This window comes from Condylura cristata, unplaced genomic scaffold, assembly GCF_000260355.1.
Source record: "Condylura cristata isolate star-nosed mole 26May11 unplaced genomic scaffold, ConCri1.0 scaffold00006, whole genome shotgun sequence".
Taxonomy (NCBI): Eukaryota; Metazoa; Chordata; class Mammalia; order Eulipotyphla; family Talpidae; genus Condylura; species Condylura cristata.
The window spans coordinates 64041188-64065895 of NW_004567107.1; the positions used below are offsets into that span (position 1 = coordinate 64041188).

General features: G+C 38.0%; 1 protein-coding gene across 1 annotated transcript in view; it reads right to left on the bottom strand.

Moving 5' to 3' along the window:
• The window catches only part of KIF24 (kinesin family member 24), a 38414-nt gene that overhangs the window by 7439 nt on the left and 6267 nt on the right, over nucleotides 1-24708 (bottom strand). Inside the window, exons 3-9 of the mRNA XM_004678031.2 lie at nucleotides 21486-21583; nucleotides 17972-18187; nucleotides 14544-14631; nucleotides 7560-7681; nucleotides 6639-6744; nucleotides 1868-1939; nucleotides 98-207 (exon numbers count right to left, since the gene is read on the bottom strand). Coding sequence (XP_004678088.1) covers nucleotides 98-207; nucleotides 1868-1939; nucleotides 6639-6744; nucleotides 7560-7681; nucleotides 14544-14631; nucleotides 17972-18187; nucleotides 21486-21583 — 812 coding nt within the window. The remainder of the gene's footprint in view (nucleotides 1-97; nucleotides 208-1867; nucleotides 1940-6638; nucleotides 6745-7559; nucleotides 7682-14543; nucleotides 14632-17971; nucleotides 18188-21485; nucleotides 21584-24708) is intronic.

A 24708-nucleotide genomic window follows, 5' to 3' on the forward strand; every position in this document is an offset into this window, starting at 1 on the left:
TAGGATCTCACTGCTCCAAGAATAGACGTGTGGAGCTCAAGGTCGGAGTGTGAAAGAGGCACAATCAGCACACACCTGCCATCCGAACGCAACTCACCGGTCAGCATAACGCAAGGTATTCAGAGTGTGCTCAGTGGCGATGTGGCTTGGCGAGATGTTGGCAATCATGCAGGTTTTGGCATTACCAATGAAGGAGTCCTTCAGGACCTGTCCGAAACAGAAGGCAGGTCCATGAAGTCAAGTAACAGAGGCACAATGACACTGGGCCATAGTCCACTATCTATTAAAAAGGCAATTCGTAAAAGAAATACAAATAATCAATAAACACACAAAAAAGGTACTCATTCTCCCATTAATCAAAGAAATCCAAACCTCCATTTAAAAAATCTAACATGTTTCACCTGGTGTTTAAGAAAAAACAGTGATACACCGCCTGGTGGGGATCAAGGGAGAGGAGCTCTCTCTTGCAATGCTAAGGGGCCATGGCCCTGTGCCATGAACTGGTACAACCTTTGGGGAAGGTAACAAGTGTGGCAACACCAGAATGTAGAAAAATGTACACCCTACTGGCCCGGCAGTCATACTTCCAGGACTTTATCCTAAGAGATAACTTTGCTTGATAGACAAAAATAAATTATTCGTAGGATAGTCATTACAACATTATTATGATACTATTTGGAAATTAAGGAGTCTATAAACAATTATCAATGAAGTAATTATAAACTGAATATAATTACGTCTATCTGTATTTAGGCCCATGGAAAGATCTAAAACCTATCTTTGAATGAAAGACACATGATTCCATAGCTCTGTAAGTGAGTCTACATGAGGACACCCAGGCAGAATGATGACTGGAAGGATGTTCACCAAAATGCAGCAGTGGTGACCACTGGAAGGTGGGATTTCCAGGACCATTTACTATCTTCTTTGACTTGTATATACTGTTTGAATTATTTTAAAAAGTTAACCAGGAACACATTTTTCTGGGGATGGGGAACATGTCTTAAAAAACAACAGAGCTGGGCCCTCCCTGTTGGTGCAATGGGTTAAAGCACAGCACTATGAAGCTAAAGCCACTTCAGCATGAATTTGATCCCCACACTAGAGGTGACCCACATGGCAAAGCAGACCTCTCCTGACACGCCCGCTGCTCACTCAGCAGTGTACTTCGTCCATCTGCCTGTTCTGCTCCCTACTCTGTCTCTCACAACCCCTGTACCTCTGGCCTGTACCCCATTCTGAATGCATACATAAATAAATCTTTAAAAAAAAAAAAGTGAGTTATTAAAGTTCCACTTTACCCCAATTGTTAGTCTTATGATCTAGTCAATGTACCTTTCTTTTGCAATCTTACTAAACTTCTCCCTCTGTGTGGCTACATATATAACAGAAAAAAGTGTTTTACATCATAAAGGCAATCCCATTACTACATTGCTTCTATTTCTATAGCTTACTTTTTCATGTCATAATAGATCTTGTTCTTTTAGTACAAATAGAAAACTAACCTCATTCTGTTTTAACTGCAGTGATTTTTGTCTTGAAGTATTACATAAATACTACAGCTAAAAAAGTACCAGTTTCAAAGGCTCAGAGACTCTGCTAAATCAACAAGGTTCCTTTACCTTGGAAATAAACAGTAAATTGCTAGAATTAGCAGAAGAGCTCCCAGGACAGGGGTCTGCCAGAGAGGCCCTTCTCCCCACCTGACCTTGAGCTCCTCCTACAAGGAACATGACCTTCCCACCCCCACCCCCACCCCCACCCCCAGCTTCATGTTGCACTGGGGGTGAGTGCTCTGCTGAATGTAGGAATGAAGAAAGGAACAAATGAGTGAGACAGAACAAACTCAGCTCACGTTTGACTTTACCTGAGTTAATTTACTTTGCCTGAAGGGAGTGTGGGTGTGTTCCTGATCCAGTGCTCGGATACATTCCTTCAACTGCAAAGTAGGAAAAGAAAAAGGATATCAAACATCACATGCAGAGAGTAACAGATCAAATTTTTCTCAAATGAACCATACTTAGGCAACCCTCCAAAAGGAAGTCAAAATCGCTGGTAGTTTCTTGTCAACAAGAAGAAAATCAAGGGCCTCTTTGGTGGCACTGGAGTTAAAAGTCTCAGGGCTTTCAAACTATCTCCAGTCACTGCAGCACAAGTTCCATCCCTGGCCAGGGAGGTGACCCACATGGCGCAGCAGATCTCCTGTCTCGCCCACTGCTCTCTTCAGCAGTGTATTTTAGTTAATCTGCCTGTTCTGCTCCCCACTCTGTCTCTGGTGAATCCTCTCACCCCATGTACCTCTGGCCTACACCCCAGCTTGTGCATGCATGCATGCATAAATAAATAAATAAACAAATAAATCTTTAAAGAAAAAAAAAATGAGCATGGGAGGGACACGATGAGGGAGGAGAGAGCTTCCATTCCCTGGTTGTATATCTAGGTTAAAAGGTAACAAATGAAAAGAGAAAGAAGAGGATGGAAAAAATTTCTTGGAAGACTCAGTACTGGGAGTTGACTAAGAACAGGCATTTCATCCTGACAGCCTGATACAGCTGTTCTTGGTGCTAGCGACAGTATCTACCGCTGTCTATCTAAGAGGTGGCAAGATGTACAAAGAGACAGAGAGCTTCCTGTTTTATTAGAAATCAATTTAATAACCTCAAACTCCAGCACTGGAAAAATTCTCCAGAAAGGATGAACCTTAACCAAACGCTGCCCTCAAGTCCTACCTGCCCCTATAGTCGCCAAGGCTCTCTTTTAGCAGAGTCAGAATGGAAAACAGACTTTACTGAACAATAAGGAAAACCACAGGAAATGCCCAGGAAAGAAACAGGGGGGTCCTTTGTATAACCACCTAAAGCACAAGATTTTGATCTATTCTTGAAGGCCTGTTCTCAGGCCTTTAGAGGCTCATGAAAGAGAGACAAAGTCAAGCCTCAAAGGGCTCATGAGTTCAGAGGTATTTCTTCCCAGGTTTCATAGTTAACTCCTGGACCATAGTTTTAAGTATGAAATCACAGATTTCTAGCTAGAGGTTGCTCAGAATACTCTAGTTTTGGGGCTCCTTGGAGTTGATTACAGAGATGAAACAGGAAAACTACAAGATGAGCATGTAACACACCTTGTTAGTGCCAAAAGGCAAGTAAATGCTCAAAGGATGATAGCAGCAAGAAAACAGAGGACCCAATTTGAAAGAGTTCATAATGACCAAATCGGGGATAATTTGAGCAACAAAATAATTATAAGAATAGGTTTTAAACTAGCAAAGAACTGTCCACTTAATACTGTAAATAAACTAGAGAGGACAGTTCTTTTTTTACAACAGAATTCCAACAAATAAAGGTAGGAAAAAATGATAAGAACAGAAAATTCCATTAGGTGCACTTTAAGAATTGTTGCAATTAAGAATCATCAATGGATACTAAAATCAGGCAAATAACATGTGATGGATATAAACAGGATATGTGCATAGTTTCAAAATATCTTCCCACAAGACACTTACTATAAAGGCAAAATATAACTTTACAGTTTAATAAGACATGTGACATCATGTACCTCCTGATACACTGAGAAAGACACAACTTCTAAGGTGCTCTTGCTAAGAATTCATTATCTCATTCTAATCATGAGAAACCATCAGACAAACCCAAATTTAGAAACATTTTGCAAAATCAATAGCCAATATTCTTTAGAGGTATTAAAGTCACAAATGACGAAAACTATAGTCATGAGAATTAAATGTTATACAGGATCGTAAATCTAAAAAACAACAATCGTAGGGCTATTCAGTGTGATTAGCTGATTGGTTAATGATTATTATATCAATGTTAATTTCCTGATTTAGATAATTATACTATAGCTATGTAAGATCTTAACATTAGAGAAGTTAGGTGAAGAAATGTTGCGTATTTCTATAACATTTCTGGTAAATCTAAAACTACTGAAATTAAAAGCAAACAAAAAAGGATTTATCTGTTGCATGTTCCCAATTTATCCTTCATGAGACCTGGAGATAAGTACCTAGTTTGTGACTTCAGTTCTGATCGATCAAAAAGACTTAAATAATGTGAAAAGAGTACAAGGCAGCACTTTTACAACTGAAAAAGGGAGGAAGAAAGATCTCTATATCCAGCCACAGACTGAGCTATTGTAAATAATCTAGTGGGTACTGTTAGGTGGATAAAGCAAAGTGTAAATCAGAGTTTGTGGGGATAAAAATAAATAAATAAATATATGTATGTTTAGCTGAGGAGAGAGGTAATGCATCTGAGATGACAAGGATGGAAACTAGCTGTCTCTGTGGCCTCTGACATTTTTTACATTCACTAAAAATGAAATAGTAAATTTAAGCCACAGAGAAGAATATTGTGTTGACTTTGCACACAGTATTGTGTATTTCTATTGGGATACTAGTAAAGGTAAAAAGGAAATTGTGAAGAAATCTAAAACTGAATTCAGTAAATATAAGTAACATTAGCACTGGCTTAAAATACATATAACTGAAGTAGGACAAAAAACTTATATTAATGTTGGTAGGAACTAAGAATTCTAGTATAACAAAAATGGAGAGATATATAAATTTAAAAAATGAATAAGCAAAAGGTCTCTATAACCTTAATTTTGAGTTTGTTGGACTGAATGATATATTTTGCTCTTAAAAAAAAATATTTCCTGGTTCTGTCCACTGAAAAGACCTAGACTTGAGAACTAACGTGGTAGTAGTTAAGAATCCTAGCATCCAGACTAATGTTTCTAAATAACATTCTTCTCTAAAACCATTATTTGTTGAAGAAAAGGCTGATTCAAGGACTGGGGAAGGAAATGTCATAACAGAAAGCAAGTTTAAACTTGGTTTCTTCAAATCAAGATGCAGATAAGACCTTTGAACTGTTCTTAGTTGTTTTATTATATTTTTTCTTATTCCAGATCAGTTCTCTGACTTGGGGTTACTTGTTCTGTTCAATTTCCCGTGTTCTGCATTAGGCTGACTGCATCTCTGTGTTGGTATATTACATGTCTCTCTATCTTGCTTCTTGTCATAACAGAAAGCAAGGAAGCTGTCAAGGAACCGCAGGGCTGGCTCAGAAAAACGCAGGTAAACACATGAAAAGGCTTCCCTTTGGCCAAAGTTGCTATTCAAGTAACAAAAAGATCAATAGTGACATGAGTTTATAAAATATAAAAATAAACAATGAACTCATGATTATGTTTAGGTTATTGGAATATCTACTCATCCCAGAAACAGTGAGCAGAGACAAAGACTCGAGCATTTTGTCTCCACTCTTTCTTCAGGATATTCAGATAGTTGAGGGAAAGTTCTTTTATTTTCAGAACTTCAAAGGATATTACAGAAAGATATTAGAAACTCATCATTCTTAAATCCCTTTAAAAACAGATATAAGCAATGCTCATCAACAGCTGCTTGAACCATTAGGTGAAAAGGCTGACAGAAAACATGGAGAAACTGTGTTGAAAACACTCGAATCTTTCATTTTTAATCTTAAAATCATAAAAAGAACAACCAGACATTCTGTATCTCCTCTTGATGTGTTTCTATATTAAGAACTACCTGTGAATTATCCTTGCCTCCCCCCGTAAAAAACCTTAACTCTAAGCCTCTAGATCATTCTGTCCCAATAGAAATGTGAGCCACAAATGCAAAGCACATATGCAATTTAAAATTTCTAATAGTCACATTAAAATAAGAAAACAGGTGAAATTAATCTTAATTCTGTATTTTAATTAACATTCAACAATATTTCAGATGTAATAAACATGAAAAAGCCCAGAATTTTAGATGCTTTTTCTGGTAATAGTTTTCAAAATCCAGGCTGTATTTTAATTCAGTCTAGCCATATTTCAAGCACTCAATAGTCACATGTGGCTTAGTGGCCACCATATTAAGTAGCACAGATACAGACCTTAATCACTTTACAGAAGGGAGGATAGAGAGACATGTAATATACCAACACAGAGATGTAGTCAGCCTAATGCAGAACATGGAAAATTTAACAGAACAAGTCAGAGAACTGATCTGGAATAAGAAAAAATATAATAAAACAACTAAGAATAGTTCAAAGACCTTATCTGCATCTTGATTTGAAGAAACCAACTATAAAAAGGATCCAATGGGACAACTGGAGAAATTACAATATACTCGATAACAGGAAACATTAAATAATTGTTTCTTTGGAAGCAATAGTATAATGGTTATAAAAAAAAAAAAAACAGGAGTCCTTAACTTTCTATACATAACTACTAAACTACTGAAGATGGGTGACAAGTATATGGGAGTTTATTATGCTATTTTATTTTTGTGTATTTGAAAACTCAGTACAATATAAAAACCTGGGAGGGAGAAAGGTTACCTAAGTTAACCATTCAGCAACTGCAGAAATACTTCTCTGCTTCTAACTGGATTGATCAGAGGAAGAAAAGGCAGGAAAAGAAGGAAACTGCTGCCTAAAACTGCAGAGAATCTGACTGGGCAGCCTCAGGTCCTACCCTCAGTCCTGCTTCCTCATAAGAGCCTATCCTTGCTAAAATGACTCCACCCTCCCTCATCCACTCTGACTGCATGGAAAGATGAACAAGTTCTAGCAAAAGGATTTTCAGATTAAAGCATTCAAGAAACTTACAGCCAGAAGACTCTGGTTTATTTCTGCACCTTCCATCTTTGTCTGTTTATCTGAGTCTCTGGCATCTGCTGCTCTTTCACTGCCAGCCAAGTCAATAAAAGAGATCCTAGAAAAGACACAGGGTTGATTTCTTTGGGAGTTTGGCTTATTGCTGTATCAGTCAGCATTTTGCAACTGCAAAGAAGAAATTAACACTGGCCCATCCACAGGAAAGAAAAGACGTTACTGTCAGTTTTCCAAAAGTACTGCGATATTCTGATTTGTCAGCTGTTGCTGGCACTGTTCACTTGGACATCCTGTTGGTTTTAATCACTTATGAGAAAGTATGACTGAAATTAATAAAACATTCTTCCCATAAGGGTAAATGGCCACAATGCAAATCACTTAGGTGACCACTTAGATAATTAAATAGAAACTTTTGTGGGCTGCTTTCCAGCAGCAAAAAAAGAGAAAGAAACAAAAGGGGGAAAAAAAAAAGACTCATTACTCAGAGGTGAGAGAGGCTCATCCATCAGTGTGGCATAGTTTGCTAAGATAGCACCAGAGAAGCAATGAATGTACCCAATTGTCTTATGGTTTCTTTCAAGAAGGATGGATTAATTTTCTTTTTTCTTTCTTTTTTTGCAAGTATGCTTTCTGAGATGCATTCTCTGCTATTCCTCTGCTGACACTGTGTTTCACGTTAGAAGTAATCAATGTCCCTTTTAATAACTTAGGTTTGACCAACAATAGGTCATTACTTCATGGTTAATCAGCTGAAGGCACTTTAGTACAATGATTTATTTCAGGGCTAACAACTCTACTCCATCCCTGAAATAAAGAACTCCATGGTAGCAGGGTGTCCTGTTGTTGATAACACATATTTCAAAGTCACATAAGAGAAAGGCATACAAAGCAATTCCCTGCTTATTTCCAGCTCACCTGCCAAACGTCCTTTTGGCTGAATCTTTGATCTGAATTTGGATGATAGCATGGGAGCGAGAGGAGTCTGCGTTAACTCCGGTGGCCCCGGTGCTGCGCTCCTTGCTGCCTTTCAGGATCGCCTGAAAGTAAAATCCGTAAGGTCACTTCCCCAAAGAGAAAAAAAAGCCCTGTGGCTCCTAAGAGTTGTCTAACGAAGTAGAGACCAGCTATATAACTTTGTACACTGCGTATCTCCCCCCTCCATGTGTTTAGCTGCCTAAGCACTAAATCATATGGACTAAGTACACAACAGCAATGCAAATGCTGTGGAATACTAATCTTGGGGGAGAACATTCAATCACTCAAAAGCTAATTTATTTTTTGATCTCATGTACTCTTTTAATATCTTCGATGGATTTAGCATGACTAAACTCCTCAGTGTATAACTTGACTCCAAAGCAAGCTCCCACAATACCCATCTATCTTAGCAACTGAAACAAAGGAGAGAAGCATGCATCATGGAGTGACTGATCACATCTCTGTTCTACCAGGATGGTCAGAAGTGAGGCCCGGCCTGAGGGACAGGAACACGGAAGTGTAAGTCATCACAATTGCCATCAGCCCATGATTTCCCTTGAGACCAATGCTCCTCTAAATGGGAGTAAAGACAATTTGGGTCCCCCTAGTCACAGGAGAATGGGGGAGAGGAGATAATGTCTCCAGGTTGACCTCTAGTCACTTGAAAACAGCCATATATGGATATGCCCTGATTTGGGGTTATGGGGAGAAGTGTTGATTATTAAGAATTGAAGAGGAAGAACTTTAACAATATAATTTGATAGAATCGAAAAACAGCCTAATATAAGATGCATATAATTATTGTGCTCAGCTTTACAGCTGAATAAACTCAGAGGCTGATTTGCTCACAAACAGCTGTTAGGTGGCAGAACCAGAGGTATATATCCAAGTATGTTTGACTCCAAGCCTCATATAGTCCCCACTACACTGTGAAACATTTATGACACATTTATTTATTTTGCAGAGAACTAAGGGTTAGGAAATCTGATCTCATTTTTTTCTCAATATCTCAGAATCTTAGTTTATAACATACTGAATACAGCTATTGTTTCCAAACTAAGAGTCCAAAAGTTGACTCTAAGAGTAGAGTTTTAACAAAAGACCACAAAGTAGGGGTCTCCGTGGTGCTGCAGGGGTTAAAGACACAGTGCTATCAAGCTATTACCAGCCACTGCAGCACAAGTTTGCAGCCAGCCAGGGAGCTGGCACAGCAGACCTCTCCTGTCCCTTCTGCTGCTCAGCAGTGTATTTCAGTCGGTCTTCCTGTTCTGCTCCCCACTCTCTCTGGTGAATCCTCTCACTCCTTGACCACGCCCCTCTGGCTTACTTACACTACAGGTCTTGTATGCATAAATAAATAAATCTTAAAAAAAAAAAAAGACCCACAAAATATCAACATTCAGGGACAAGTGCTTTTGAAACATTTAATAAGTTCTCCATGCACTAGGCAACAGGTGTTTCAAAAGATTATTAAAAGATACTTAGAAATGTATTTTAGAATCTTATTTACTTTTTTCATTTCTTTATCCTCAGCAGCATTTCCCTTCAATTTTATGGAGACATAATTGACAGATTATTGAATAAGTGTAAGATGCACAGATTGATGGTGTGACTAACATTTTATGGAATAATTAATGCAGTATGTAAAACATCTCATATAGATATAATAAAAAAGGAGGAAAAAATAACAATTCCTTGTAAAAACTTTTAGGCTTTTCTCTTAACAACTTATCTACATACAATGTAGGAAATATACAATTATAATTATCATGCTATACATTACATCCCTAGTACTTATTTATAACTGGAGATTTGTACCTTTTGACTACCTTTCTGCAATTCTACTCTCCAAGAATATTTTAAATGCATTCATTTTGTAAAATAACTTGCTAAAAATTTGAAAGAGACTATTTGATTAATGCTCTAGTAGGGAGAAGAGCCTGTTCATTCACAAAGCTGGAATATCAGCTGCCAGGGTACGTATTGTTGTAATCAGATCTAAAGAGCAGTAATCTCTATACTTTTGTGTGGCTAGTGCCAAACAAAAGGTCAACAAACACTACAAACCAAGTTTTGATACTTCTTAGGTCACTTAGGCTATAGCTGCCACTGAACTAAATTAAAGTACTTTCTCATCCTGCTTCTCTTTTCCTCTGATATCACGCATACATCAAAGGTAATGCAGTGATGTGATAGATTATCTTTGCTTTTCTTGTAATTTTATATCAAACTTTTTTTCACTAGACTTGCTTACTATGGAGATTTGGAAAACAGGAAATGTTATCTTCCATAATCCTAGAATTAACAAGATTCTGGTACATCTTCTCCTACAGTTTTATATTTGTTACAACTCTTTTTCTGTTTTTTTTTTTTTCCTCTCTTTTACAAGCACTATGAAGAAACAGGGAAGGTCTTTTCAATCACTACACTTTTGTAAGCAATATGTATTAACTTGTACTGATACTGAGAATCAGTAATAAGGGAAAAGTTAAATGACTTATGCAAAGTCAACCCAGTAGAATACGGTCAGACAGGGACAGAAGCCAGGTGCCCCTGCTACATGGGAGTGATGGCCTCAGAGAGGCCTAAAGGCTACAACTCACATATTGTGGATGCTGACAGAAACCTGACGGATGGCTTGATACTGGGATGTTGGAAAGTCATGATGCATTTTTGCTTGAAAAACAGAAAAAATACATCATGGCTTCTGACAACCCAGTAGTTCAGTCCTGGGAGGGAGGGGATAGAGAGGGATATCAAGAGAGGTTGGTGTTTTGGAGTCTATTAGTTTTGCACTTGGATTTTTGCTACACAATGTTGTACTATGTACCCGTGAGCACCTCTGAGAAAACCTAACATGCCAAGGTACCCTTTCCTGACTAAATCCCTTTTAGGGAGGCATAAAGTCCTTGGTCCAGTTTCTTCAATTTCAGTAACAACCTGCAATCACCATGCCTTTCACAAATAGGGAATAGACCAGCTAAGTGCTGAGTAAAATGAGGCCGTCTGTGAAGATCTGATACATCTTTGGAAAAGACACATAGCACAAATGTAGGGATTAAGAGAGTGAAATCTGATGTTAGACTGTCTGGGTTCACATACCAGCTCTGACGTATGGCCGTGTGACATTTTGCAAATCACTTTGCAAAATTCAGGGCCTCTCTAAAATGGTAACCTCATAGGTCATTTATAAAGACTAAAAAAAAAAAAATAATAATGTAAATAACTAGTACTGTAATTGGTATAAGTTGTCAATAAATATTAATTTTTAAAAGATACTGGAGTAACAGCTTTATGTAAATACCCAAAATTTACACTATTTTTTCACAAATGTGAAAGAACCAGAATTTCAGGGAAAGACAGCTTTATGGTCAACATGAGATTTATTGGGTTCCCCAGTACAAATTTAAAACAAAGGAAGGCTAGATGGGGGGCAAGATGGGTGGGAGGAAGGGAGGAAATTAGAACAACAAAAATTTATTTGGGGAAAAGCAAGTCTAGGAACAGAGCAAAGTTAATGTAATCATCTTAAAAAATCACCCACTTTTCCTCCTACCAGTTCTTCTTAAATTCTTCCTGTAACAAAAGTCTGTTGGGCAAGTTTTAAAATCTAGGTCCCTTAGACAAAACATGCTGAGTAGTGAAATGAAGATCTGCCACAACATAAAGTAGATACGAATGTTGAATTATGTAACACTGGAAAAAACTCAGGGACTTATTAGTAATAATAAATGTAACAAATTGAGCTGGCATCAGACTGAGCATTTTTGGTATGTTACTTCATTTCCTTCTCTATCACCCAACCTAATCATCTATTGTCATTCTTTTATATTTGTGAAAAGAAATAAATTTTCAAATTTACACAGAGATGTTACTCCGTGGTATTTTTTAAAAATTTAGTATTTACTGAGAACTTATATCACCTTTAGAGTCTCTGAGAATCACATGCTTAAGGCTCAGAAAGATAAAGGGCACATTTCAAGGATACACAACACTGGGACCCAGCTCCGTCTAGTTATAAAACTGTAATTACCAAACTACATGCACAAATATGAAAGGAGGACTGTGAGCACTTCAGAAGTCTAGTCATTATGTACAAAAACTCTGTCACCCACATACAACTAAGGTTCACCTAGGGGAAACTCGTGCTATTCAGGCTTTGCTATCAATTCATTGCCAAGGCAATAATAAAACATGTAAGAGATATATTAGAAATTTGAGAAAGGATATTATAAATATGAGACCACTGTAAGAATAATTTAAAAAACTGCCAATCTCTAAAACTGAAAAAAAAATCAATTAATCGCCCGACAAACAAATACTTGACCTGGGTAATGTGGTGAGACTGTAAGTTCTCTGTAAAGACCAGGAAGTCCTGGTATCTGCATTGGTATCTGCATTGGTATCTGCAGGAAAGACATACTGTTGAAAAAACTAAGCTGCCAAATTGTTCATTCAGGCAGACAAGAAGTGACCATGCTTGGGTGAGGGAGGGTGATCTGTGAGCATGACACTCAAAGATGATACCCAAGTGTGACACTTGAGCAAACACAAGAGGTGACACCTGAGAGTGAAAGTGTGACACCTGAGTTAGCAAGAGCTTTTGTTTCAAGTCAATAAGTGTTTGAGGGTAACTATGTCAGATATCCATAATTTATATTAACGCTCTACCTTGATCTCAGTGGGCTTCCTTCTTGTGTAACATCATGAATTACAGACTGTGGGTATCAATGTCAGTACCACTGACTAGCAAGAAACTCCTTATTGCTTATCTTAGGTGACATTCCTTAGGGTAAATGGTGCTATAAGCTCTCCAGGGAAAAGGGATGACTTGACAATGACTGCCCATTAATACAGTTACAGCCAAGGGAAAGGGACGTCCTTATAGTGTTTGCGCCTTCCCCAGTCAGTTGGTTTAATAACTAGGACAGAGACATCATGAGGACCAACTGTCCTGAAATTCCCAGCCAAAGAAGGAAAAGCTGGGAGAGGTGGGGCCCACAAGGAATAGGTGTGTAAGAAATATTGGTATTTCCTTAGGACTCCACAGTAGAGGGGGATCTGGACAGGTAAGCATGATCATGGTCTCAGGGAATAGTGTCATTGCCCTACTCTGCTCCCTTTGACTCCAGTCAGGTTTGCTGGATAAACCAGAAGAATGACTCTAATGGTTGTATGTAAGAATCTACCTGGAGAACTTTTAAAATAATTACAAACTTCACACTTTATTGTTAGGAATATAAAATAATGCAGTTACTTTGGAAAAGAGCTTGGCAGTTCCTCAAAGAAGTAAGATCCAACAATTCCCAGGTATATGCTCAAGAAAGCTGAAAGCATGTCACAAAAAAACCTGACCCCAAATGTTCACAGCAGCAGTATTCATAATAGCTAAAAAGTGGAAATGACTTGAATTTCTATGAACTGAAGAATGAATAAAAAAGATGGCATATCCAAAGGAAAAAAAAATGGCATATCCACATGACAGAATATTATTCAGCTATAAAAAAGAATTTTACATGCTGCAACATAAAGGAACTTTACAAATATTATGTTAAGAAGCCAGAATAAAAACATGGCATTTTATATGATTCCATTTAAATGTTATGGACCAGAACTGGCAAATCCATAGCAATAGAAATTTGTGTTGCCAGACACTGGGAAATAGGGAGCAAATGTTGATGGTGCAGGGTTCCATCTGGGGTAATGAAAATGTTCTGGAAATAATGATGATGTTGAACTATTTTATTTTAAAAATTACTGAAGATATAAAATTTATAAAATTAAAAATATAGATATAAAATTTTAAATATATTTTAATGAAACACTTTCTCATCATCTTTAAAAATGATTTTCATTTTCTAATCTTCTCTGCCATGAGGACTTAATAGCTTTATGGTCCAGAGGGCTTAGGTACCACATCCCTAATCCCCTACTGCTCCTGAGGGATCTTCTGGAAGTCCTTGTAGCAACTTCAGGAGCTTAATTTTTTTTTTTTTTTTTAAGATTTATTTATTCATGAGCCATGGTGTAGGCCAGAGGTATGATGGGGGGTGGGGTGGGTGAGAGGATTCACCAGAGACAAATTAGGGAGCAGAACAGGCAGATCTACTGAAGTGCAATGCTAAAGGGAGCAGCGGTGAGACAGGAGAGGTCTGCTGCGCCATGTGGGTCAGCTCTCTGGCCGGGGAATGAATTTATGCTGCAGTGGCTGATAATAGCTTCATAGTGCTGAGACTTAACCCCTTGTGCCACCAGGGAGGCCCACATTGTGAATTTGGAACCCGTAGAAAAATACAGCCAAATCAAATTTTTATTTAAAATATTTCTCTCTAGTAGTTTTCCCAGAGCCCACTGCCATAAAAATATACATTAGCAGGGCCCTCCCTGGTGGCACAACAGGTTAAGGCACTGCATTATGCAGCTGTCCGAAGCCACTGCAGCACAAGTTTGGTCCCTAGACAGGGAGCTGACCCACATGGCGCAGCAGACCTCTTCTGACCCACCCGCTGCTACCCTCAGCAGTGTACTTTGTCAATCTGCCTGTTCTGCTCCCCACTCTGTCTCTGGTGAATCCTCTCACCCATCAAACCTCTGGACTGTGCCCCAGTTCTGTGAGCATAAATTATAAATAAACCTTTAAATATATATATATATATATATATATTAGCAGCCTTTAAAACTGGCCCAGGAGTGTCCAATTATGCAGCAGGTTCTCCCACATACCCTACCTGCAACGACCATGACATTGAGACAATTCTGAGGAGAAACCAGGGGTCCTTACAGAGGAGGATTCACATTTTATCAACGTTGAAGTGGTGCGTCCATCATTAACCTTTGCCTAAGTCTGAGTCCTTCACACTAGATAGCAAAATGAGTTCTTTCCCTGCACTTAGACAATAGGGGGGTCATAAAAAAGAAAGTTACCTCTAAGAGGAGTTCCACACTCTCCACCTGGAGCTCTCGTAGTCCCACTATCTGTACCACATGCTTGCTATCTTCTCTTGCGAAGAGCCTGTAGATACAACAACATGGTTGGTATGGCCGAGTGGCTGTGATGGACTTCATTCTTGCCACACCATTTGCCCACTCCCCCCCTTTAAAGAGCAGTTTTGTTGTTTGTGTGGGATGAGATACACTTTCCTCACCCATTCCCACACCGCCTACTCCCAGTTCCAGGCTGGGGGTGTGGAGGCAGTACTTTGATTACTGTAAAGAAATCATCTTCGGCTACATTTAAAAGAACAAGCCTGTAACAGACCTTTGCCAGTCAGTGCGTGTATTCCTAGCTACAGTGATTGGTTTAGGAGTAGAGGTGGGATCTCTGCTGGTCTAAACTAAGATCCTAGTCTCCAACAGTTAGGTGCCTGGGGTGAGGTGCCTTCTCTTTCTGGAAGTGAAAGCGTGTGGGACTATTGGTAGTTATTTTGCATGCACAAGAGCCAGTTTTGGCATGAACAGACAGGTGCAAACAAACTGAATCCTTACAATATAACTGAGTTGCTCGGGTAAACAGATCCTCAGGCCTCACTGTTCTCAAAGCTTTCTAGTTACATGAGCCATGACTTCCCTAAAGGTTTAAGCTAGTGTAAGTGGAGTTTTATTTTACTGGTAACAAAGGAGTCCTGACACATCTTCTGCGGGAGGAAGGAAGAGCTGGTACTGCAGCTGAATGCCTTAGCCTTGTGTTAAGGAATGAACATGTATCATCTTTAAACCAAACCCATGACAGGGCATTAAATCTATCAAAGATTCTAAGATGATTTTTTTCTTTTAAGACTGATTAAATTTGAGTGAAATTCCACCTCGTAAGCAAAAAGAAATGTTTTCAAAAAATATTTCTCAGTCTATGCTTTAACCGCAAGTTTTCAAAATTTTATAAGAACAGTTGGAGGAAAACAGCCTCACAGTCAATGCCCATACCTTTCAGAAGACAACTCCATTAGAACAGTCAAACTTCTGGAAAAAGGACCTGACTTGCAGAGTTCTCATGTCACTCCAAAGCATGTTTTCCAGGCCCTATAACCTAAGCTCATCTCACCTAAGAAACATTTTAAGTCCTATAAGTAAGCAGGCTGTTTCTGTCACTCTCCATGCAAGGTATGAAAAGAATTTATCCTTTAGTAAAAGTTAATCTGCAGATCCTTAAACTTTTGTGTCTACATTTTAGTAGGCATAGAATATAAACTTCTACCTTTGTCAAAGCCCCACTATTATAAAAAATATATTTTATTTAAAAAACAAGATAAATTGGCCCTCCCTGGTTGCATAGCAAAGCACAGCACTAAGAAGCCAAGACCACTTCCGCATGAGTTCGATTCCCGCCTGCCCCAGAGGTGACCACATGGCGCGGCAGACCTCTCCTGACCCACCCGCTGCTCCCCTCAGCAGTGTACTTCGTCAATCTGCCTGTTCTGCTCCCCACTCTCTCTGGTGAAGCCTCTCGCAGTCCCTGAGCCTCTGGCCTGTACCCCAGTTCTGTATGCACAAATAAATAAATCTTTAAAAAAAAAAAACAACAAGATAAATTATAACAGTTCTTAAAAAAAACAAGAAAAGGTGCCATTATTGCATGAGGACATTTCAGAAGTACCCAAAAGGTAGAAGACAGGGAGATATAGTCAATTAATCCTAGGTGTAAAACAAACATAATAAATAAACAAAAGAAAAGAAACCAGTCAAGACACCTGCAGAATAAGCACACTTCCCTAGTGAGCCCGTAAGAAGCTTTTAACTGAGGAGTTAGTGTATATCCTCATTTCCTTAGCTGCAATTAAAGAACACAAACCTGGAGGATAATCTGTGCAATTTATTAATAAACCGAAATGACAAACTTCTGGATATCTGTGCTTTGATACAAACTCCACACACACAAATGGCTTTTACTCTCATGCTAAATGATCCTTAAAGGAAGTGGTTATTCATACTAGAAAGTGCTGCTAATAAAGGTATTGAAGCCTGGAAGAGGTCTGTGGTTGAGCTAATTCAAGGCTTCAAAACTAATACAGAGAAGATGAAAAAAGAAAGGCCAACTCTTCCCCAAAGCAACCCTTCTACTGGGTAGTGGTTAGGACTGAACCTCAAATCCCTATACGTTCTCTGAATTATGCCATCACTGAAAGCCCTCTTTTTGATGGGATAGTCTACAGGATGGCTGGCTGCCTAGCCTACTTGGTGGCCTTGCTAGTTATACCACTGAGCACCCTGGTCTCCCTCTCTAGGGGGGCAGGCTCTATGATGCGCTCCCTACTGAAGTATAGCTGCTAGTCCTCCATCTCCCCCATTCCAGTACTTATCTAGAGCAGGTAGAACTTACATGTCCTCGGGATTTGAATACCTTTGTGGGCAATTAAGTCTCTTTCATTGATTTAGTTCCCCCAAGCTTCATCATCATGGTTAGCCTCAACTCACTCCTCTCTACTGGTATGGCTGCTGGGAACATGTCACACATCTGGTTAATTCTATTATGACAATCCTTCATCCTACCTCTTTTCCTTATCATTTTCCTCCCTGTTCCCCAGTTAGTTGATACTTTCACTAAATTGGTTTCTCTTTCTTAGTTAAACTCATGTTTCAGGACCTCCCTGGTAGCCTAGGGGTTAAGTCTTAGGCTATCATTACTATGACCTGAGTTCAACCCCTGGTTAGGGAGCTGACCCACATGGCCCAGTAGACCTCTCCTATCTTGCCCACTGCCCCCTTAGCAGTGTATTTCATAAATCTACCTGCTCTGTTCTTCACTCTGTCTCTGGGGAATCCTCTCACTGTACACCCAAATTCCCCTGCACCTCTGGCCTATATACACCAGTTCTTCTATGCAAAAACAAAAACAAAAAAACACCTGTTTTAACTAAACAAAACTTTATGCAAGAAAAATAAAATAAAAATTTTAAGTCAGAATTTAAAATTTCTGAATAATTTCTAAATTACTATATTATAATGCAAAGGTAATATTTAAGCCTTCTTAGAGTTAGAAGTCTAATGTAAAGAAAAGTAATTTTCTTTTCTTTTTACTGATCTCTACCCTAAGTTATTGAAAGGAAAAACCAAGAGAAAATGGGAAGCATTATTTGTAGTACTTATTATATTAACAGCTCAAAAGAAATAGAAATGGATCTTAGTACAATGCTGGTTTTCTGTCATCAAAAATAAACATTAGGATATTGAACACTTAAAAAATACTAGTTGAAGGCTAATCTAGCTGAATTGACAGTTTAAAAAAATACACATCTGATTTAAAAGAGTTTCATTTCACAAAAGGACATTTGTGTACCAAAGCCTCTCAGTAAATCCCATGATTTGGGCTCTGACTTACAACAATGATAGTTTTACAGTTTCCCACTCACAACCATTACCTTTTTCTTCTATTTAGTAGGTCGTAAAGCTGTCCACAGTAGATTTCATAGAAGCTGATCCACACGAAGAGGTGCCTTCTTGGTTGGGACACTTCTAGTTGCCTGAAGATATCTTTGGCAGCCAGAGCATATAGTCCTGGGTTCTGATGAGTTCCGATCATGGTATAGGTCTTTCCAGCACCTGTTTGTCCATAAGCAAAGCAAGTGGCATTGCCTCTGGGGGAAGAATCATTGTATCATTTATTGAGAGAAATGTTAATCTCACATAAGTCTTTAATTATAAAAGTCAGGTATAAAGAGAATCCTTGCCAAAACTCAGCTATAAACATACCACCACTTAAGGAAAGAAGGGCTTTCCATTATAAAAACAGAGGAAGAGGGAAAAACATTCTCAAAGCAATGTGTGCATTTTTTTTTTCTTTTACAGAACTGCAACAGATTATCAGATTATGGTGTGGAAATATGGAAACAAAAGCCCTGTGTAAGGGGCTTTTGAACATAGGTGCTTTAGAACCTAGAGAAGATTTTGTCCTTACCCTTAAAGGTAAATTTAGTGGAAAAAAGTACTAGAGAATTGAATACAGTAAATAATACATAGGATAGTGTAACTATTCATGACTATTTAAGGAAGTTTAGACAGAAATGAAATCAATGAAAGCAAAATATTTGAAGAAAAATATATTACAGGAAGGCTCACAAATAGACTTTTCTCAAGGCCTCGGTTAACATTTTCATAAATAAACTAATGGATTTGATTGCTAAATTTCCTTCTAATCCTGACAGCCTACACTTCTAAGTATTACTGTTCTACATATGAGTACATGTGTGCACACATCAGTATGGATGTGAAAAAAAAGGTGTAGAAGAGAGCTGGGAGACCAACTTGCTGATCAGTCATTTTTAAGAGTTGTTGGTCAAGATTACCTAAGTATGGTGGGGTCCTATTAAGCAGTCCTAAGTAGAAAGTGAACATGATTTAGGTAATAGCAGCTATTGCAGACGTTCAAACAGGGATCACATAGGTTAATGATGGAAGCAACTGCTTGCAGCAAGAGAAGTCACAGTAATAGACACAGGAGTAGGGAAAGGCTGGAGATGGGCAGAGATCAACTCAGGAAGGAACTTGAAGTCAGAGCCAAAGAAAGAGTGAAAAGAACAAAGAAACTATAGATGCTTGAGAATCAAGAAGGGAAGCTAACCAGATATGAACTGCTTGGAGCAAAGCCCAGTCACCTCTTGTCTTTTTTTTTTTTCTTAAAGATGTACTTATTTATGCATACAGAACTGGGGTACAGGCCAGAGATGCAGGGGTGGTGAGAACATCCACCAGAGACAGAGTGGGGAGCAGAACAGGCAGAATGACAATGTAGACTGCTGAGCGGAGCAGCAGGAGAGGCAAGAGAGGTCTGCTGCGCCATGTGAGTCACCTCCCCAGCCGGGGATCTAACTTGAACTGAGGCGGCTGAGGCTAGCTTCATAGTGCTACACTTTAACCAGGTTTGACACCACGGAGGGCCCACGCCATGTCTTTTGAACACTGGCACCCAGTAATGTAGGCACTTGAATATATTGGCAGAGGCACAATTAGGAAAAGGAATATAGGAGGTAATGTGAACATACCAGAGAAACTGAGCAGCATAAAATTAAAGACATAAAGAGTATCTACTAGTTTAGCGATAAACTTAAAAAAAAAGGGGGGGGGCATGGAAAATCTCCTTACATACTTTATAGAATGCATGCACTTAGTATGCAAGTCTTCATTTTTGTTGGTAATGTTGTACCAACCAAGATTCTAGAAATTTACTCTCTCAAAAAACACTCCCAGAGCATAAGAAATTGAACCTGGCCTCCCTGGTGGTGCAGGAGTTAAGTCACAGCCCTATCATGTTATCACCAGCCACTGTGGCATCAGTTGAATCTCTGGCCAGGGAGTTAACCTACATATGGCACAGCAGACCTCTCCTGTCTTGCCTGCTGCTCCCCTCAGCAGTGTGTTTCATATATCTACCTGTTCTGCTCCCCACTTTGTCTCTGCTGAATCCTCTCGCCTATATGCCAATTCTGACATGCATAAATAAATCTTTTTTTAAAAGCCCCAACAAATTAAACCTAAAAACGATTTCACATTTTTAGCCTGTTCCAAAAAAATTTTTTCAGCTACTTTTATAAGACAATAAAAAGACAACCAAAGAAAATGGAAAAATGAAGGTATCTGACAAATACAATGAATAATAAGCACAAGAAGATGCTTACCTAGGCCTTAGTGAAATTCAAATAAAAACTACAGTGTGATAAAATTTCAAACCTATTACAGTGGCTAAAATAATTCTTAAATATTGCTACTAGGAGTAGTAATAAAATGACACATGGAAAACTGACACTTCATACAAAACTATCCACCTATCTTATGACTCAATAACTCCATTTCTAGATTTTTACCAAGATAAATGAAAATACGTCCACAAAAAGATTTTCATAAGAAGATTTATAAAACTTTACTCATAATAGCCCAAAACTGGAAATAAGCTCAAATGTCCACTGAAGGAGAATGAATTAACCAATGTTCACGAATAAAAACTAGATACACGCAACATGTACTAATCTAGAAACTCATGCTAAGTAAAAGAAATCAGGCATAAAATATATACTGAAATAATTCTATTTCTATGACATTGGAGAATAGGCAAAACTATTTTAAGTGACAAAAAGCAGGTCAGTGGTTATGTGAGACCTGAGGGTAGAGTTGGGGATTAGCTAATATAGGAGCCCAAAAAACTTTCTAGGATATCTTTTCTGGATATTTGGTAGGGAATATACAACTTTCAGAACCCTTAAACCTAAATACTTAAGATTTGTGTGCCTGAGTATATGTAAATTACATTTCAATTTTTAAAAAGTAAAAAGACATTATTCTAAAAATGTTTATATATCAAAACACTCTGGAATCAGGGACTGTTCTAGGCTGTTTGGAAATATAGGCCCCTTCATGCCTAGATTTTAAACATACAGCAGAAGTCCTAGTGCCTTTTCTGCTGCATTTATTGGTTACTAAATATGACTATGTTATTCAAAATTTAAAAAACACATCTATGGAAAGCAGATAACAGTCACTGATATTTCTCACTCCAGAGAAAAAATTAACTGAACTATACAATCAGAATACATAACTCCTATTGTCAAAAGTTCAAACTAACTACAATCACTTAAACATTTTTATTCTGAAGAATTTGATGAAATTATGTTGTTGATAGCTTATATTTTTCCACTAAGCACAGATAATCAAAATTATCAATATAATGGAAATTCTGCTGAAAATTTCTGGATATTTAGAAAGTCCTGTTGAAGTAGACATGGCACAGATTTACATTTTCAGATCAAAACCCAAATTTATATTTACTTAAAAAAACCTGAAACCTTAAGTGATACTTAAGTGATACTTCTAAGTGATACTTAGAAACAAACATTATGAAAAATGAAAATAAAAAGCAAGAGAAGCAAACAATTACTCTCGTACCCATTGAAAATATGCTGAATGAGTGGGTGAGTAGTCTTCATGTATACATCCCGATTGGTGCACGCCTCACCAAAGACTTCATCAAAATAAAAAACATGCTGAAAAAGAAATTTGATTTTTATAGAGACATTTTCTTCACTACTACTCTAGTTAACACATAGGTTACAAATATATTTTGAACTAATAATTGATCATGACAAAGATAAAAAAACAAACACTGTTCAATGAGAGGAGTTCCTTTTATGGATTTACATAGCTATACTCATTTATTTATTTTTAAAGATTTACTTATGCACACATAACTGGAGTACAGGCCAGAGATGCAGGGGTGGTGAGAGGATTCACCAAAGACAAGAGTGGAGAGCAGAACAGGCAAATCAACGAAGTACACTGCTGAGAGGAGCAGCGGGGGAGACAGGAGAGGTCTGCCGTGCCATGTAGTCACCGCCAGGGGCCGATGGAACTCACACTGAAGTGGCTGTGGCCAGCTTGCAGTACTGCGTCCTAACCCTTGCGCCACTAGGGAGAGCCCTGTTCTTTTATTTTAACTTAACTTTTTGTTTTAGATATGTTCTTATATAAAAACTAATCATGTAATTTTTGTTCTCTCTTAAGTGAGCTACATTGATGACTACAAGAGTAAGTCAATCCTCCTTAGGATCAGGAGGAATTATCCTCACAACCCAGTTAGAGCTACCACATTTGAAATTTTGAGGGAATGTGAAAGGAAAGCCTTTGTTCTGTATCTTAACTTTTAATTCCTCAAACATTTATTGTTCAGCTGGTGACATGTATGTTGCATTACGTACTTCAAAGGACCCAAAGACACTGCTATTGTTCTGCCATTATCCCACTCTCTACCTAAAAATGTTAACCTGGATGCATACAAATAACTATAATATAGAATAACTTTAAACTTGAGATATAAAATATATGTAGAATTCAGGCCCCTCCTGGTGACACAGTAGGTTAAAGCACAACACTAAGAAGCTAAAGCCACTTCAACATGAGTTCAATCCTCGCTGCCTCACATGGTGCAGTAGACCTCTCCTGACCTGCCTGCTGCTCCCCTCAGCAGTGTACTTCATCGATCTGCCTGTTCTGCTCCCAACTCTGTCTCTGGTGAATCCTCTCACTGCCCCTGCACCTTTGGCCTGTATCCCAGTTCTGTATGTATAAATAAATAAATCTTTAAAGTATATATATATTAAGTATATATGTATACACACATATGCATACATACATATACACATGTGTGTGTATAAATATGTAGAATTCAAAGGAAAAATGTATTTCCTCTGATTGGGAAAGACATTATAAAAAGATTGTACTGAGAATGCAAAAATTGGACAAGTAGCAATGGAGGTATTCCAGGGCCAGGAAAATATGAGCAAAGGGAACAGGAAAGATTTAATTTCCTTTCAAATATAGGGTCTTGGTAGGTAGAAAAGTGAAACTGAAGGCTACATAATGAGTTAGGGCCATGATGTATGGGTCTTGGGACACCAGCATTAGGGAGGGTGTAGAATTCTCTAATATAGGAAACAGGACATATTACAGCATAATAAAGACAGTTCATACACAATGAAGGAGAGATGAAGCCCTATTTTCTGTTACCGTTGGGTCTACTCTAAATAATTACTCAACGAAAAAAAAATATATGGACAGATCAGAAAAGAAGACTTGAGCCAATTTGCTGTGGGTCACTTTATCCCAGGTTCAATTCTGTTTTGCGTACCATCACAATCTAACCTCACCTCACCTACCTCACTTCACCTCCCCTCAGCATGGAAGTGTTCGGCCAAAGAAATTGGGCTACAGTGTTAAATTTATCAGTTAGAACAAGTCTCTAAAAGTTAGGAGGTGAGAAAATAACAAATCTGTGCAGCATGATGAACTTTTAGTGCTCTGAAAAATGTAATTTGATTTTAAGATGTTAAACGTGGAAGATGGTTATGGGTACATGGAATTTTCAAGTTTGATTAAACTTGAAAATGGCAGTGGCAAAATATATCTGTAAAATCTGGATTTAATAAACATAATTTATATCTAACTTATGACTGGTCTCTAAGCAAGGAGATAAATTCATTCATTGCTCAAATATCACATTTTTATAGCTTTTACATAGCATTTTTATAGTTATGAGATAAAAGGCAATATATTTGGCATTTCTCAGAAAAATAAAAAATGTACAGAAGTAAATGTAGTAATTCTTTTTTGTCTTTTATTTCACTGAGTGTATGATAATTCTTTCCTTTCATAGTTAATAGTAAATAATTTTAGTTTTTTTTTTTAAAGATTTTATTTATTTATGCAGCAGAACTGGGGTACAGGTCAGAGGTGCAGGGGTCATGAGAGGATTCCCCAGAGACAGAGTGGGGAGCAGAACAAGCAGATCGTGGAAGTACACTGCTGAAGGGAGCAGCGGGCGGATCTGCCGTACCATGTGGGTAACCTCCAGGGCAGGTGGGGATCAAACTCATGCTGAAGTGGCTTTAGCTTCTTAGTGCTGTGCTTTTAACCCGATGCACCACCAGGGAGGGCCCTAATTTTAGTTCTTAAGCAAGCACCTTCACACTAACTGATTAAAAAGACTGTTTTCTTCCAGGAGGATTTAGATATTGATTTTTCCAGTATTCTGTGAAGGACCTTTTCATGAAAGATAGTAAACATGTAAGACTTATTATTATAAATGTGCATACAATTCATAAAATCCTTGCATCACACACTTTCATTTGAACATATACAATGTGATCAACTTGATCATACACTAGGTTGTGTTACCACTTGCATTAAACTTGAAATAATCAGTTCCATAATTTATTTTAAAAATGTTTTTTCTCAGATTATAAAAGCAATAGCTAGTTATAGAATATCTCTAAAGCTACAGTCAGAATAGGTAACAATGGTTGCTTCAAGAAGACATGGATTAGAGGGACACTTAACTGCACACCATTTTTATTGCCTTGCAGTTTTCATTTGCATACCTTTGACTTTGAAACAGATAAGTTTATTCTACTGAAAAATTTTTACTTTTTCATACAAAAGTCATACAACCAGTGCAGAAAAACTTTAAGACATGGAAAAACAATAGAAAATAAAATTATCTGGTATTACTACCCAGAGACAGCCATTAATTACTATTTTTTTTTTAAAGATTTATTTATTTGCGCATACAGAACTGGGGTACAGGCCAGAGGCTCAGGGGCGGTGAGAGGCTTGA